The sequence below is a fragment of the Lutra lutra genome, chromosome 16, assembly GCF_902655055.1.
Source record: "Lutra lutra chromosome 16, mLutLut1.2, whole genome shotgun sequence".
Taxonomy (NCBI): Eukaryota; Metazoa; Chordata; class Mammalia; order Carnivora; family Mustelidae; genus Lutra; species Lutra lutra.
This window is the reverse complement of record NC_062293.1, coordinates 14,377,598-14,395,940: the sequence shown is the minus strand read 5'-3', so window position 1 is coordinate 14,395,940 and position 18,343 is coordinate 14,377,598. Positions and strand designations below refer to the sequence as shown.

Genomic DNA, 18,343 nt, shown 5'->3' with positions numbered 1-18,343 from the left:
AGTAACCTTGCTAATTCCTACCGTATCTGGGGTGAGGTGCGGTGGTGTTAGGGGCGTTTTTATGTATGTTCTGTGTTTTATTTCTTATTCATTAAATGTAATTATTTTTAAAAAAAACTAACATGTTGTACTGTTGGTGTCATTATTTCAGATTTTAACAGCCTAAGTTAATCACCACCTATTTGGGCACCAGAGAAATTCAGACTTGTACGAGATAATTGGGTAAAAACATGACTAATACCGTTGGGAATTTGAAGCAGCATCTACTAATTAGTGTCTGATAACCTCAGACTGTCGTTAACAAACTGCCTCGTTTATGACATATATTCCCGTTGACTTGTATGTTTTAAATAAAAACAGCTAGGTATAGCTGGTAAAATAAGAAAAGAGGTAAAAATAAAGATCCAGTAAAAGCTGGATTTGCGGCATGGTTTTGACCACATTAAAATTCTAGTACTCTGGAAGTCATCCCAAGAAATTAAGTATTTTCAAAAATCGTGCCTCAGAGGGTCTTTGAACTTCTACAGTAATCAGATATTTTATCTTCTACGTCATTCAATGTCTATCTTCCTGGGGGTTGACTTTTTCTAGTGCTATTTAAGGCTGATCTTTTTCCTTTCCTGACAGAGTGGATAATCGTTGCCAATAACCTTCTTTTGAAATGTCATATACACCTAAGGATACGAGAACTAGAAGATTGTGATGCTAATGTTTTTATTGCCCTTTACCAATCCATTTTGGGAGAAAAGGTACCAGGTAAGGGTATTAAAAAGTGGGAGTAATAGTTGACTACATCTTAGGCCAGGAGTTTTGAGAGCCTTCAGTTAGATCTTATGGTAGTTCTAAAATCTTGAGTTTTTTGTTTATATCTTTATTTCTGTCTAACTATTGCATTCATTATCTTAAGTACCTTAATGAGACCCAGACATAGTAATAGCTTGGTCAAATCATGTTTGCGTGGTCTGGGTCATTTTAATTATGCCTAATACTTTATGGAAAGTGACACATTTTCTGTAAATGTATCTTCAAGGTTCTAAAACTTGAGTGGAACTTGGAAACTTGTTGAGTCTTGTTATTTAACCAGTATTAAGATACAAATTGAGTTTGTCCTGCATCCCTGGTTAAGTATTCATCTTCCTCAATACTAGTGGAGAAACTCCAAATATAAGTTGATGTTAATATCTTTCTCAGTGTGGGTTATACTGACCTTTTAAATCATTAGGCCGGTAATCTCTACTAGGCTGCTTTAACAAAACTGTACAAGAACTCTCCTTTTGTACCTGTTGTGGGTTTTTTTCTCTCTCATGAAAAGCAGCCACGAATTATGGGTGTAAAATCTCACTTCATGTATTGCTCCCTATTTTAGAGTATTAGCATCTCTTGAATTTAAGGATCTCTTTATCTTTCTGTAGTTCGGTGCTTATTGTAGAGCATGTTCATTTATATGTGATTGACTAAGTATTCAGCTAAGAGTAGGTACTATATAGATAGAAATCAGGCTCTCTCGTTAGCTTATCTGTACTTTATAAAGCCTGTTCTGTTTGAGTGGAGCTTGCTCTTGTAGCAGTTAACCTCACTTAGAAGCCTGGTCAAAGACCATGAACAACTTGGGCCCTCAGATGAAAAATTATGTAGCTTTTTTTTCCCACAGAGCCTCATAGCTATTCCCAGGAGTCAAGAGGATGAAGCTCACAATGTACAAGCAGTAATTGATTCACTGGCCTTGGATTACCTACAAGTCAGCTTGTCTCACATAACAGGTTGGTATATACTAACCATTAAATAATTTTGCATTTACTAAAATAATTTATTAGGTAGAATTCTATACATGGTTTAGTTAACCAAATGAGTAAGCCTTATAAAATATACCAAATGGCAACACTGAGCCAAGACAATTGACTGGTAGAATTACGGCACCCATCCTTGAGAGTTTTTTTTAAGGCAGTCAAACATTGAGTTGTGATGGACCTGTGAGTATCCTAGCTGGTCATCTGAAGTATGTTTGTTGTTGTTGTTTAAGATTTTATTTATTTGGGAGAGAGAGAGAGAACATGAGAAGAGGGAGGGTCAGAGGGAGAAGGAGACTCCCTGCCAAAGCAAGGAGCCTGAATGCAGTCCTCTCGATCCTGGGACAAAGGCAGTTGCTTAACCTACTGAGCCACCGAGGCAACCCCATTGTTTTGTTATTATATTTTTTTGTTTTGCTATTTCTTTGGAGCCCAATGTGGGGCTGAACTCATGACTCTGATATCAAGACCTGAGCTGAGATCAAGTTGGCCTCTAAACTAACTGAGCCACCCAGGTGCCCTGTTATTTAGTTATTTTAAGCAAATATGCTGCTTGTTTGTAGTAGGTAAAATCAGCAACATCTAAATGTCCACTAAATAGGGACAGGTTAAATACGTTATGGTTGCTCCATACATGGAATTACACTGCCCATGTGAAAGATTTTTGATGATGCTATTATGTAAAATGTTTCATGTTAGTGCAACAGTTTCAGTGTATATAGTGTCAGAAGAATGTGCAGAGTATGGTGCTACTTGTAGAAAACAAAGGTGAGGAGAGTAAATATGCAGTTGATTGCTGGCAAAAGGACTCTTTCAAAGCGGTGCAAGAAACCTATAATACTGATTGCTTCCAATAAGAGGAACTTCAGTGGCTACAGGAGTGAGGGTGGGATGAGATTTCATATCTATGCTTTGCACTACTTTTGAATTTTAACTTTTTGTTTTTATTTCATTTTGTGCAGAGGACAAAAATATGGGTGTACAAATGCAAGGAGGGGGCAGAGGGAGAGGAGAGAAAGTCTTCAGCATGCTCCACGCCCAGTGTGGAGCCTGACCTGAAGCTTGATCTCAAACCTGAGATCAGTACCTGAGGCCCAAAATCAGGAATCAGATGCTTAACTGACAGAGCCACCTAGGCACCCTGCACTTTCTGAATTTTAATCCATTAATATATTGTCTATTCAAAATAAGTAAAACTAAATTGTGAACTTTTTTTTCCAAAGTAAGTATATCATACTTGTATTCTAAAGCCAAATTTACTAAATATATTTATAAATCTTTATATTTTATATAATAAGACAGGATTATTTCAGTAAATTATTCCAGGCTAAGGAAGAGAGGGAATCTGTGGGTTTGAAACTATATTTGAATCCCTAAGAGAAGGCTTACACTATTGGTTTGTTCTTTGACAGTTAAGAGAGAGAAATGTTAATCAGAATAGGTCATTTACATCTCTCAATTTAATATTGATGACGAACTTTTAGGAAAATACTCTGGCTTAAATTTTTGAGTGCAGTTCTGGGTGACTGTGGTAAATTTGTTTGGAGATAATTCATTTGAAGGATAATCCAAGGGTTTTCCTGTTCTTTTTGCAATTTGGAATTATCACTTGATAGGGCAATTTCTGGTATTTGTGCTTTTTAAACCTACTGTAGCAAGGTTGTATCTGCATATATAACTTTTTAATGCAGAGCTACTCCTGACAACTCAAACCTGCCCCATGAAAAGTTGCAAAACTGCTTACCTCTTCTGGTATACAGCAAAGCATCTTTTTACTCCTTGTGTTCTGTTTAAAGCAGTATCTCCTGTACCACGAAGCACTGCATTCTGGCGGGCGGTCTTAGTTGCTGGGTTGGCAGAGGATGCTCCCATCCTGGCAACTGAGAAGTTATGAGTATGCCCTTGGGTATACTTGTGTATCTTGTTAAGTCAGAAAACATAAGGCTTAAGAACAAGATTTTTGTTTGTTTTAAACAGAAAAAAAAATTGTCACATGTTGTCCATCTGTACTAGTAGTTTTGTTGAACATCACATTCTGGTTTAGGTTTGTTTTGCATCATGAAGTTTTGAATGGCTAGATTCTCTCAAATGCCAAATTTCCATTTGACTCTCCCTTTCTGGTTTTGAACTTCTGGTTTGAACTGAGAATGCAGGCATGTTCTCCCGAAGGACAATCCAAGTGTCTCAGTTAAATTCCGTCCATACCTTATGTTGATTAGAGTCCATTTTAGGTGACACTAGCATGCCAGTTTGCCATGCTGTTTACCACCCATTTCTTGTCAATATTTCAATTTTAAGCGTTTATAAAAATTATTATGGGCCAGGTATTGTGCTAAGGATTGTTTAAAAGATTAACTTCTGGGTGTAAAGTGGATTGGTGGGAGATTAGACTGGAGAAGGTGGGGGGTGAGGGTGAGATGAAAAAGGTGTTTTATAGGGGCGCCTGGGTGGCTCAGTGGGTTAAAAAGCCTCTGCCTTCGGCTCAGGTCATGATCCCAGGATCCTGGGATTGAGCCCTGCATCGGGCTCTCTGCTCAGTAGGGAGCCTACTTCTTCCTCTCTGCCTGCCTCTCTGCCTACTTGTGATCTCTGTCTGTCAAATAAATAAAATCTTTAAAAAAAAAAAAGGTTTTATATGCATGGATAGTCTATTTATTATTTCAGTATTTATTTATTATTGAAGTGTAGTTGACTTGCAAAGTTATGTTGGTTTCATGTGTACAACATAGTGATCCAACAGTTCTGTGTATTATACAAGTATTGACTGTTGATTAGTGTAGTTACCATCTGTCACAATACAATGCTAATTACAGTATTATTGACATTATTTCTTTTGCCTTTTTCTCTGTGACTTGTTTTATAACGAAGTTACACAAACTGTATATAGAGTTATACAAACTGGAAGTTTGTATGCACTGGCAATTTCTAATTAAGAAAATGACATGATGCATACAAAATGAACAGAAGTTAACAAATAGAAAAAATGAGGGATTCCTGGCAAAAGTATCCCAACAAGTTTTTTATATTACTCTGCTACTATTATCTTCAGAACAAGCTACCATCTAGAAGTAGGATCTCACAATCTGAAACTGTGTTCTCTCCTGGCATTTTTTTTTTGCTAGCCTAATAAATTCTGCTTAGATGCTTTATATATTGGTATACATGTTACTAGGGGATGTTTTCTTAAGTCCACTTGCTTTGTTTGTTTGATAAAGGAAAGGATAGCCAATTATCAAAGGTTATATTCAAGGCTGCTTTCTTTGTTTCTTCAAATATAATCAGCCATCAGAAAATTTAGGTTTTTGGGTGCCTGGATGGCTCAGTCAGTTAAGCGTCTTCCTTTGGCTCAGATCATGATACTAGGTCCTGGGTAGAAGCCTACATCCCTCCCTCAGCAAGGAGTCTGCTCCTCCTCTGCCCCTCAACCCTGCTTTTGTGCTCTTTCACTCTCTCAAGTGAGTAAATAAAATCTTCTAAAAAAAAGAAAGAAAGAAAGAAAATTCATGTTTTTATTATTTATATTATTGTTTTTCCTGACTTATAATTCTTTTATCTTGAACAGTACATGGTGGTATATTCATGTTCAAAATTATGAGGCTTTCAATTTCTTGGTTAATATTTTTAATTAGCTCTTTATTCTGTGTTTAGGAGAAATATAGTGAGAGGAGATAAAGAATCTATTAAGAATCTGCTAGAAATATTTGATGGGTTGCTGGAGTATCTTACAGAACACATCAGTGAGACATCTCATGAGAAAAGTAAGTTAAAAATAGAAATTTGATTTGGTTTATATTCTACATCCTGTCCCTTTTTGCCTTTTTTTCTTTTTGCCTGTTTTTCTTCATAGGAAACACTAATGCGTATACCTGGTAAATTTAATCATAAATTAAATCTCAATTCTTACTGTTCTTTGTGTTGAGAAAACTCTCCTAGACTGGCACCATGTCCTTTGTCAATTGTGGTTATTGCTTATAAATTACTTTAAAGCTAATCTATGATAGCTAAATTCTGGCCAAAATTGCCTATTGTCCTATTATTGCATGACATTATTGACTATAATTTCTTCTGTCAGAACTGCTATTTTTGTTACAAATTTGGATTTTGCTAAAGCATTAACAGGAATTGTAATGTGTGGTTTTTTGTTTTCGTTTTTGTTTTGTCTTTAACCTATGTTTAGGTTTGTGACAGCCTGAACATTTTATTTTAGTCTTCCGGTAATCCAGTTTCCCAAATTGTAACAATTTGTTGTGTGAAGTTTTATTTTATGGTTTTTAATGGTAATATACAGATTAATAGTGCCATTTATTTTCCAAAAGGCTTATGGTTATTTAAAGTGGATCAGCAATATATAAAAGCTCTGTATTATCTTGGCTCAATTTATCTAATTCCTAAGAATTTATCCTAAGGAAGTATAATATAAAAGAAGGGTGCTTAAAGGTCTTTACTGCAATGTTATTGAAAAGAAAACAAAGAACCATAGTGGTTTGAGATTGGTTGAGTAAAAAATGCTCTATGTCATGATTAGAGGAATATATGACCCATGTAAGAATGGATTTACTATTTTGAAGTTATCCAGCATGTTTTCAGCAGCAGTAGCAACCAACATAAATTCTAATATGAATGAAGACAAAAATTTGGGTAGGCTTATTATTCTTCTCACATGGTTGATGGTGAGACCTGTACTGTGATTATAACATTTGAAATTAACCTTAAACTCTTTAGAGATAGTTTTCTACCTTTTATCTCTATTGCTGAAAAGATTTAAAAGCATATGTAGGAAGGAAAAAATTGCCACACAAGATACTTACTTCAAAAACTTTGAATGTTCTAAATGTGGAGTATTTGAGGTTTAATGAATGTTCAATATGTACCAGCCCACGTACCCTGGGAGGTTTCAAAATTGCATGCCATGTGTATTGCTCTCACACTTATACTCAAGTCAGGAAGACAGCCATAAATACATAGAATTGTCCCCCCAGATATGCAGTTTACTTTCTGCAGTTTCAGTTACTTGCAGTCATCTTCTGTCCAGAAGCAGATGATCCTCCTGACATATTGTCAGAAGGTCATAATAGCCAAATGCTGTATTGCAGTGCCTCGTCATTTACTCACTTCATCTCATCACGTAGGTATTTTATCATCCCACATCTTCACAAGAAGGGTGAGTACAGTACAATAAGATATTTTGACAGAGAGACCACATTTTTTTTTTTTTAAGAGACTAGAGAGAGAGTGAGAGAGAGCATGAGAGCAGAGAAGGTCAGAGGGAGAAGCAGACTCCCTGCAGAGCTGGGAGCCCAATGCAGGACTTGATCCCAGGACTCAGAGATCATGACCTGAGCAGAAGGCAGTGGCTTAACCAACTGAGCCACCCAGGCGCCTGACATTTTTTTTTTTAAGATTTTATTTATTCGTTTGACAAAGAGATCACAAGTAGGGAGAGCAGCAGGCAGAGAGAGAGAGGGGAAACAGGCTCCCTGCTGAGCAGAGAGCCCGATGGGCTCCATCCCAGGACCCTGAGATCATGACCTGAGCCAAAGGCAGAGGCTTAACCCACTGAGCCACTCAGGCGCCCCAAGCGACCACATTTTTATAACTACTGTTGTAGTATATTGTTGTAATTGTTCTATTTTATTATTAGCTATTGTTTATCTTAATGTGCCTAATTTAGAAGCTAAACTTTGTCTAGGTGCAGGAAAAAGTGTATATATAGTGTTCAGTACTATCCATGGTTTCAGGCATTCTCTGGGGATCTTGGAACATATCCCCTATGGATAAATAGGGACTCTTCTACAATAAAAACATTATAGGAGAATTGGGGGAGAGTGAAAGACATGTGAAACTCACCTAATTCAGGTTATCAGTAGTATTTTGATGCTCTGTGACTCACCTAATTCAGGTTATCAGTAGGTATTTTGATGCTCTAGTCATTTTAGCAGCAAGATTAAGAGGTAGAAAACTACCTTTAGGTGGAGATTAATTTAAAATTTTACACTGACAGCAGCAGTTTTTCCAATGCAGTACTTGATTGTAAGTAGGAGAGGGACGATAATGGCTTGGTCATGGATAGGGCTGTGGGGATGGAGAGAGGAGCACAGAACTGAAAGATACTTACATGTGAGTCTGGTAATAGTGAAATGCTGAGGCAGGGGGAGAGAAGGGATATTTCAAGGGGAGGTCAGTAGAATGCGGTGAACTTAGGGCTGCTAGGAGGGAGTTGCACAGATGGGGCCTCCCTGTGTGGTAGTACCTGAGTTGGGCAGTGTTTTCTAAAGTCTGATTCTCACCTTTGCAGGTCCAACTTGATATGGCAATATTACCTAGAGCTGAGCAGATTCTTCAAAATGCCAGTTAATAATGGGAAGTAAATCTTTATTATCATGAGTCTTATCAGGTATACAGAGCAACTTTTTCCTGTTACCTGAGCTAGCATTATCGCTTACTTAAACTGTAAGGACAAAGAATTTGAAAGGAGGTCTTGAGTCAGTGCTGCATTATGCCCCTCATTGTTTGAAGCTCTCAAAGCCTCAGTTTTCTCATCTGAAATTCTTTCATGGCTATAGTGAAGGTCGAATAAGTAGATATGCATAAGTTTAGCTCTCAGTTTAGAACTGAGCCAAGCTTGAGTAATTGAGTAAATGCACAATGAATGTTAACTAATATTATTAAAACGTTTGTTGAATATAGCAATAGAAAAAAATGAAGGTGGATGTTCAAAGAAGGAATCTCTAGAAATGTATCATAGGAGGTTCACCCACATACCTCCTGAAATTACCTTGCTAGTGAGTTCCTGTCACTGGTGAAAGTCTATTTCCCTGATGGGGTAGAAGAAAAGAGTGATCATCTTAAGGAAAATTCCATTGAATCCTTGAAGTAGTCTTACTCTTAGGTTAGGGGAGTGATAGTTTTGGAGCCTGAGGTAGGCTAACACAGTCATGTTGTTCTGAAGCCGCAACCTAGTCCTCTTACCTCAGACATTCCTTACAGATAGAAAGGTGTTTACAAACAATAGAGAATGAACCTACCACCTAGCTGAAAATAAAACACTGCTAATACAACTGCAGACCCTGCTTTTAAAGAAACACTTTTGTTGTTTCTTTGTTACCCAAGTAATATGCTCATCACAGGTGATGATTTGTTTTTTTCTAATTTCATGTTCACAAGAGCCCAGTTTACCAGGAGAGAATGAGGGTGCCTTACTGTTCTTACCTACCTACCACAGTATAAAAATAGCATTATTAATTTGGGGGATTTTGATACTGTTTTTGTCTATTCTAAACAGGTGAAACTGGACAGAGTTTTAAAGAATCCCATCAAGGAGAACTTTTGGAAGAGCCAGAAAGTACTAAGGAATCCAAGTCATCATGGAAAAGGGTTTCTTTTGAGAGGTAGCACTCAGTGTCTATGAATTTAATGATAGCAAATTATGCTTTTTTTCTACTAAGAATTGAAATGGCACACAATATACCAGAATAGCAGCAACAAACAAAACAAAAAACAAAAAACTAGTGTAAAAATTTTACTACCTTCTCATATTTTAAACCTTCCTGAGTGAGTTTTAAGAACCATGAGTTGTATGTACTTAATTCTCAGTATTAAGCACCTACTTATTTTTAAATTTTTCCCTAGGTCATCAAAACAGTTTATGTTCCTTATAGAAAACTTGGAAAGTACAGAGAAATAAAAAACAAGCAGAAAAAAAAAAGATGAACTCTGCTATTCAAACTGAATAAGTACTGTTGATGTTTTGTTATACTTTAGTTTGTTTGTTTTTTTTACTATTTTGGGGTTTTTTTGGATTTAGTCATATTGTTTATATAATTTTTGCTTTTTGCATTTTAAAGTTTTACACATCAGTAGTCTTCAAGTTGTTAAAATTTTTGTAATAATTTTTAATCACCATATAACAGACCATTCATCTGTGTGCTTCATAATTGGCTAAAGCACTCCTCTAAATTGGAGGCGGTTGTTCCTGTGTTTTTTATGGTTTTTAAAAATGTGATACATACTTTTATCTATTCTGTAATCTATCTATTCTTTACTCTTTATGCCATTCTTTAAACTCAAAGAGAATGAATATTATAAGGCTATTAAAAGCAGTCGCTTTCTAAAATGTGATGGTTTATACATTCACTGGCAGTATAAAATATTGGGTTACTGCACCCTCAAATCAGTATTGTTAACAAATATCAGAGTTTATTTTATTTATTCATTCATTCATTTATTTATTTTTTAAGGTTTTATTTATTTGACATGGAGATAGTATAAGTAGGCAGGGCAGCAGGGAAAAGGAGAGGGAGAAGCAGGCTCGATCCCAGGACTCTGGAATCACGACTGGAGCCAAAAGCAGCCGCTTAACCAACTGAGCCACCCATGCACCCCAGCAAATATCAGAGTTTAGAATTTCTGTGACTTTTATAGAAAAAATACAATGTCATTACAGGTTTGATGGTAGTTATAACTAGAGGTTGAATATGATGGTATGACTTTGTTTTAAATATCTGATTCTCCATTTTTTTTTAATGGAGTTGCTCTGATTTGAAAATCACAGGCAGCGCTTTGCTTTTACGTATAGTACATTGTGGAAAATATGTCTTGAAGGAGACCACCAAAAGATGAATTTCCTGACTTTATTATTATTATTATTATTAAAGATTTATTTATTTATTTATTTATTTGACAGAAATCACAAGTAGGCAGAGAGGCAGGCAGAGAGAGAGAGAGGAGGAAGCAGGCTCCCTGCCAAGCAGAGAGACTCGATCCCAGGACCCTGAGATCATGACCTGAGCCAAAGGCAGAGGCTTAACCCACTGAGCCACCCAGGTGCCCCTGACTTTATTTTTTATTATTAGATTTTTTTTTAAAGTGCAAAAGTGAAACAACACAAGAATATTTAGTTCGAAATTAATACCCTACCCAGACTCCACTCGCACACCCTTAGAGTATCCAATATTTATTGTTCTCTGTGTGTGTGTATTCTCCTACACATTTAATCCTTGACACTTTTAATCCTTGACTGATATATGTCAAAACAAAACAGACAAGCAGCAAGAAGTGATAAGCAGTAGAAGAGAGTGTCTTGCCCTTCTTCTGCACATAACAGTGAATAGTCTGAATACCCATAGGCAGACTGTTTGGAAGAGCTCTCAGGGTCCTTCTCGGGAGGGGCCCTCTGTTTAGGCTGGGCCCCAAGTAAGTAAGGGAACTCTTTCAGGTGCTCCTTGTCATCTGAGGCTTTGGGCCCCTCTTGGGATGGAGATGAAACAGAATCCACCGGTGAAATAATTAGACTGGGAGACACGGCACACACCTTTTCTCTCAGAAGTAATGGTAAGTTGTTAGATGACAGTTATTGTTATTCAACATATATCTATGAAAATATAATAGTTATACTTAGGAATGTTTATAGTTGAGAAGAATAGAGAGAGCTGTAACTCGATAGAATTGAATTTCCAAGAGCATACCACGATTATCCTAAATGTGAACAGTTACCTGAAATCAGTCAAGTAGGAGTCATAGGCCATGGGCAAACAGGTGGATGCAAGTTTGTCATGTAATATGTGGGACTTGATACTCTGGGAAGAGACTTCTGGATGCAACATTCAGATTACCTAAGTGTAGTTTCTTAAACTGGGTGACACACTCCTTTCATGGTTTCAGCCATCAAGTCTGTATATCCAGTGGCAATTTTTCTGCCAGGCATCAGGCCACATTTCTAATAGTCTGCTGCTCGTATACAGTAAATCTGAATATCTCTTAGACCCCTTTTGAGCCTCCCACTTTGCTGTCCTCCCAACATCCCATTCCCTGTCCTGCCTACCTTAATTGACATGCTCTTTTACTGGCATCATATTGTTTCTTCTACTGGGGTGCGCTCTTCCTTCCTTTCTATTCCTGGCAAATTCACCCTACAAAGCCCAGCCTCCCCCATGTGTCTCACTCAGGTTCTAAGGTTCTGTATTTCTACGGTGCGGCCCTGTGTTCTTATTTTGGTAATAGCATTCCCATGTTGCATCGTTAACTTTGAGTATGTATATTAGGTACACTGCGTTTCAGGGACAGTAGCCACATTATATTCATTTAGCAAATATTTAGTGCCTTCCCTGTGTTAGAGTGGTAACCAAAAGAGACACAAATCCCTTCCCTTGGGGAGCTTACATTCTACTTGTGGAGGCAGCCAACAAATAAGACAAATAAGTGAAGTATATAGTAAAATCATTCATATTTATCTTAGTATTCCAAAACTTTGCAAAACACCAGGCACACAATAAGTTGTGAGGGGTTTTTTAATGGTAGAATAGGAATGCTAGAGAGGAACTAATTATATTAAGTTGGGAATCAAGTGGCCAAATTTTTATGCAGACTCTGCTACTGGCTTTGTGACTTTGGACAAGGCCCTTGTCTTTCTTGAGCCTCAGTTTCTTAATGTGTTAAATCAGAGAATTCAACAAACCATCTCTGAAATCCCTTTCAGCATTAATACTTTTATTCCAAAGAGTAAACATTGAATTCCAAGGAATTAATGCTCAAAGAACCTATGTCTGTAAGGTTAGACAGTAGACTAAAGACGTACTTGCTACTGGGAGGAGCAAAGTAAGGGAATGACCAGAGTGAAGTGTAGGTGATAATGTTTCTAGAAGGAAGAGAGTCCGATGGATTGACAGAAGGTGGAAGGGATGGTGATTTTAGAAATGGTGTTCTGTGATAGCAACTACCACATAAAAAGGTTGCATCTGTAAAAAGTGAATTATTTTCAGATTTTAACTATTCAGATTATAATGAATAGTTAAGGCAAAAGGAAAGGTTGAAAGAAAAGCTAGGATAAGGTATTTGGGCTTGAGGTCATAAAGGGCTATGGTAACTTCCTCTTATATTTGGATCTAAGTTATTAGGTAACTGTCACCATATACATTCGTGGGTGTCTATTTAGACTTCAATTCCTAGGCTGTGAATCATTTTTTTAATTCAGGTAAAATTGACATGTAACATTGTTAGTTTCAGATGTACAACCTAATGATTTTATGTTTACATATATTGTGAAGTGATCATGACATAGGTCTAGCTAACATTTGTCACCAGGGAGTTGAAATTCTTTTTTTCTTGAGATGATAACTTTTAAGATCTGTCCTACTTGTATACTGTGTTCCCCTTACTTATTTAACTAGAAATTTGTACCTTTTGACCATCTTCAGCCATTTTTTCCTACCAGGGCCACCCCCTCCTTTTTAATGAAATGTTATATATATTTATCATATAGGTATACTTATATAATTGAATTTTATTAATGCTTATAGTAGACAAGTTCAGAATCTTCCCAGTAATAAAACACTATGTCCTTAAAACAATCTAAAAATTATGGGGAGAGATTTGAGTGTGTCATTTTCAGTCTGACAAAAGTTCCAGATGGTAACTAAACATGAGATTTTAGGAGAAATTTCAGAAATAAAGAGATTGAGTTTCTTGGTCATCCAAGAAACTAAAGAAAAAGTGGACCTAGGTAAGAGTGAATTAGCCTGGGGTCAAGCTGATGACAAATTCATTTTGGGTAGTAGAGAAATTGTGGACAATCTTAATGAATTTTGAACATTAGATCTCAGATGCTCTTCATGTGAAATAAGAAGTTATGGAGGGAGATGGACATATTTTTAAACATTTTGATATGAAAATGCCATGTTGCACTGGATTGTGGAAAAGAAAAGCCCAAAACGATGTCTTTGCTGGCTTTTAAAAGACAAAATGAATGTCAGAAATTTTAAAATACACAGTGTCTTGGAATAAATTGCATGGAGTTTGGGATCTGTGCAAGGTGAATATTTCTGTTTGTAGTGATTATGTCTGTTGATCATTTGGTAACCGTGAGATTGGAGAGTACACATACCTTCAAAGTGAGGAATAAGTTTATGGTGAAGTCTTTCATTAAATTGAAGAAGACATAAGTAGTCATTTGGAGAGGGGGGAGTCCTAAATCCACTTTGTTAGTGAAGAGTACGTGTACTGTATAGTTTCCGAAGGAACAAAGTGGATATTCAGAAATATTTTAATACAGCTCTGTGTGTAATACTATAAAGCTGATTAAAAATATTAAGCATTTAAAAATTAGACAAAACAATTTGACCTATAAATCTTTTTATGATGGTATCAGCCAAGATTCCTAGCTCAGAGATGTATCCCCATAACAGTGTCCTGCAATTCTAGCACCTCTTTGTATGTGAGTGTGTTTCAGTAACGCTATTTACAGTGGTTCTGACTGGCTCAGTCAGTAGTGTGTGTGACTCTTGATCTTGGGGTTGTGAGTTCAAGCCTTACATTGGATGTAGAGATTACTTAAAATCTTGAAACAGCTTTTTTTTTTTTATTACAAAAACAGTTGGTGGGTCAGATTTGGACGTTGGCCCATGGTTTGCCAACCCCTGACCTACAGAAAACCACTGTTAACATTTTGATTTCTTTCCTTACAGATACATAAATGTGTATCTCATGTGTGTATCTTTTCAAATGTAATCATGGAGTACATATTAGTAATTTTTTTAATTGAAGCATAGTTGACATACAATATTACATTAGTTTCAGTTGTACAACATAGTGATTTGGCTACTACATGTTATGCTATTCTCACCACAAGTATAGCTACCATTTGTCATCACACATTATTATAATACCATTGACTATATTCCTTCTGTTGTACCTTTCATCCCTGTGACTTAGTCATTCCATAACTGGAAGCCTGTATACCTTTCACTCTACTTTACCCATTTACCCATTCTCCCTACTTCCTCCTGTATAGAAACCATCAGTTCTCTGTGTTTGTGGATCTGTTTCTTTTGTTGCTTGTTCATTTGCTTTGTTTTTTAGATTCCATATGTACATGAAATTGTACTTGTCTTTCTCTGACTTATTTCACTTAGCATCATACTCCCTAAATCTCTCCATGTTGTAAATGGCAAGGTCTCATTCTTTTCTATGATGAAATAATGTGTGTGTGTGTGTGTGTGTGTGTGCGTGCGCACGTGTGTGCATACGTGTACACCACATCTTCATTTATCAGTGGACACTTGGGTTATTTCCCTATCTTGGCTATTATAAGTACTGCAATTGGGATGCACATGTCTTTTCAAATTAGTGGGGTTTTTTTTTTTGGGTAAATACACGGTAGTGGAATTACTGAATCATGTGGTATTTCTATTTTTACTTTGTTGAGGAACCTTCATACTGTTTTCCGTAGTGGCTGTACCAATTTCCGTTTCCATCAACAGTGCACAAGAGTTCCTTTCTCTTCACATCTTTGTTAGTGCTTGTTATTTCTTGTCTTTGTCAGTATAGCCATTCTGACAGTTATAAGGTGGTAGCTCATTACGATTTTGATTTGCATTTCCCTTGATAATTAGTGATGTTGAGCACCTTTTCTTGTGTCTGTTGGCCATCTGTATGTTTTCTGTGGGAAAACGTCTATTCAGGGCCTGTGCCCATTTTTTAATCTGGGTTTTTCTGGTGTGTTGAGTTACATCATTTTTTAAAAAATATATTTTGGGTATTAATCCTTTATCAGACATATAACTTGCAAGTGTCTTCTTCTGTTCAGTAGTTTGCCTTTTCACTTTGTTGATGGTTTCCTTCGCTGTGCAGAAGCTTTTTATTTTGGTATAGTCCCAATAGTTTATTTTTGCTTTTATTTCCCTTGCCTGAGGAGACCTGTCAGAAAAATGTTACCAAAGCTGATGTCAAAAAGATTACTTGCCTGTGTTTTCTTGGGGAAGTTTTATAATTTCATGTCTCACATTTAGTTGTATAATACATTTTGCAGTAATTTTTGTGTATGGTGTGTTGAAGTACTCCAGTTTCACTCTTTTGCATGTAGCTGTCTACTTTCCTACATCATTTATTGAAGAGACTATTTTCCCATCGTATATTCTTACCTCCTTTGTTGTAGATTAATTGACCATATAAGCATGGGTTTATTTCTGGGCTCTCTGTTCTGTTCTTTTGATCTTTTTTCTGTTTTTGTTGCACTTGTTTTTCTAAAGAAAAGTAGTATGATATAAATCTTTACTTTTAATTTGTATTAGTGGTTCTAGATCTTCCTCTCTCGTAGTTACTAAAAGTAATGGGTAGTTTGAGCAATCAGACACAGTTCAATGATTGTCATTTATGAGATTTTTATCCTCTGGGTACAGAATTCTTGTTTTTTAGTATAATAATTCAGCAACAAAAAAATTCTACCTTTAATATTTTCTTTTCTAGGTGCCGAAGGCCCTAATGAAATGCAGTCCAAAAAAGCCTCAGCCGTATCGTATGAAGAAGCGTTGCACCCTCCCTTATCTAGTTTTTTGTCCAAGAACAGAACATCCTTTGTTGAAGACAGTGAGTAGTAGTAGTGTGTTGTTAGTGAGTTAGAAACAATAGTTAGTTCCTGGAACAATTTCTGTTGCTATTAGCCTTTTTACAACTAAATGTAAACATGAAAATGTTGCTCTATACTTTATATGATTCTTTTTGGCTTTACATGATCATATCTGTAAATGTTTGCTATTAGTTATAAGCTCTGATTTCTTAAAATGTTTTTTGGTTGCATGTTTTACATCCACTTTATTATCTAACGTTTTCTTAAAGACTTTAGTACAGTATGAGTCTCTAATACATTAATATATGAGTTGGTGGTCTTCAGATTATTAGGGAATGATAAAATACAGTAATTCGAAAAATATTCTCATTTCTTACTATTCTCTCTGGGATTTTACTTAGTATTACATAAAATCATTGTTAATGTCTAACAAGTTTTATAACCTTGGACGAACCATAATTTATGTAGCTATTCTTCAAATCAGTTTGGTTTTTAGTATCTATAGGTATGTGTATATATTAAATGATGTATTTCTTAGAGTTTCATCTTATTGTCCACTTTATTTTTGCCAACCAGTGGAAATTCCTTCTGTGGATGTGATTCCAAGTGCTAGGAAGCTAGGGGAGCCTATTCGATCAGCTATTCCTTTACATCCACCATACCACCCTTCAGAGCCTCGAGCACCCTGTCCCATAGGAAAGGAATACTTGCGTTCAAGTCACATCTCCCCTGCCATGAATTCTACTGGAGAGGACACAGCATTTTCTGTGGTAAGTGGAAAAGCTTGCTTATAATTAGATAGAAGTCTCTAGATTTAAGGAGGTCTCTGCTAGAATAGTAGTCAGGGATACACCGCTAATTAGAACACCGTACTTCTGAAATTTTACCTCTGTGTTTATCTACATGTTCTGACTCTAAGGCAGTAGGGATGATTGTATAAAAAGGCTAATATTGATGGAACTAGAGGGTATCATGCTTAGCGAAATCAGTCAATCGGAGAAAGACAACTATCATATGATCTCCCTGATATGAGGGAGAAGAGATGCAACATGGGGGGTCAAGGGGGTAGGAGAAGAGTAAATGAAACAAGATGAGATTGGGAGGGAGACAAACATAAGTGACTCTTAATCTCACAAAACCAACTGAGGATTGCTGGGGGGAGGGGGTTTGGGAGAGGGGGGGTGGGATTATGGACATTGGGGAGGGTATATGCTATGGTGAGTGCTGTGAAGTGTGTAAACCTGGCGATTCACAGACCTGTACCCCTGGGGATAAAAATATATGTTTATAAAAAAAGGCTAATATTAAAAGCTAATGTGCATTATGTGTTTATTTTGTGTCATGCACAGTTGTAGATATTATACAGGTATTAAATAATCTACTCCTCACAGTAGCTATGGGGTAGGTATGATTTTTATTTCCCATGGGCAAGCTGATATAAAGAGATTGAATATTTTGTCTCAGGTCGTACACAGCAACTGTAGAGTCAGGATTTGAACTTGGTATTCTGGTTTTAGAACCCATATTCTATGTCCTTAGTTAAATCACTTAAACTTTTGTAAGTATAAGAAACTATAGGGGCACCTGGATGGGTCAGTTGGTAAGCGTCTGCCTTCAGCTTGGGGTCATAATCTCAGAGTTCTGAGATTGAGCCCCACGTCCGGCTCCCTGTTCAGTGGAGAGTCTGCTTCTCCCTTTCTCTCTCCCTCTGCCTCTGTCCCTGCTTGTGCATTCTCTCTCTCAAATAAATAAATAAAATCTTAAAAAAAAGGGGGGGGGAAGGGATGCCTGGGTCAGTTAAATGTCTGCCTTCGGTTCAGGTCATGATCCTAGGGTCCTCAGATCAAGTCCTGCGTCAGGCTCCTTGCCCAGCAGGGAGCCTGCTTCTCACTCTGCCTGCTAATCCCCCCTGCTTGTGCACACGTACATACTCTGTCTCTGTCTCACCCTAACAAATAATAAAATCTTAAGAAAAAAAAAGTATGAGGAACACTCATTCATATTCCTATTACAGTGTGAACTGCTATTAATACCTTGGCCTATTTGCTTCCACTCTTCTTTGAAAAAAAAAAAAATCCCTTTTTGGTTTTTTTGTTTGTTTGTTTTGTATTGTTTTTAAGATTTTATTTATTTATTTGACAGATAGAGAGTACAAGTAGTCAGAGCAGCAGGCAGAGGGAGAGGGAGAAGCAGACTCTCTGCTGAGCAGGGAGCCCTA

At 36.8% G+C, this 18,343-nt stretch overlaps 1 protein-coding gene across 4 annotated transcripts in view; it reads left to right on the top strand.

The window, feature by feature from the left end:
• CEP95 (centrosomal protein 95) overlaps positions 1-18,343 on the top strand; it is a 41,529-nt gene that overhangs the window by 1,117 nt on the left and 22,069 nt on the right. Inside the window, exons 2-9 of one of the 4 annotated variants that reach the window (XM_047708994.1) lie at positions 628-756; positions 1,652-1,760; positions 5,436-5,545; positions 8,083-8,147; positions 9,070-9,175; positions 11,002-11,117; positions 16,026-16,145; positions 16,702-16,895. In XM_047708994.1, the coding sequence (XP_047564950.1) occupies positions 8,132-8,147; positions 9,070-9,175; positions 11,002-11,117; positions 16,026-16,145; positions 16,702-16,895 (552 nt within the window). In that variant the 5' untranslated portion in view covers positions 628-756; positions 1,652-1,760; positions 5,436-5,545; positions 8,083-8,131. Of the gene's footprint in view, positions 1-627; positions 757-1,635; positions 1,761-5,435; positions 5,546-8,082; positions 8,148-9,069; positions 9,176-11,001; positions 11,118-16,025; positions 16,146-16,701; positions 16,896-18,343 lie in introns of all 4 variants that reach the window. The other 3 variants (XM_047708995.1, XM_047708997.1, XM_047708996.1) reach the window with 3 other exon arrangements.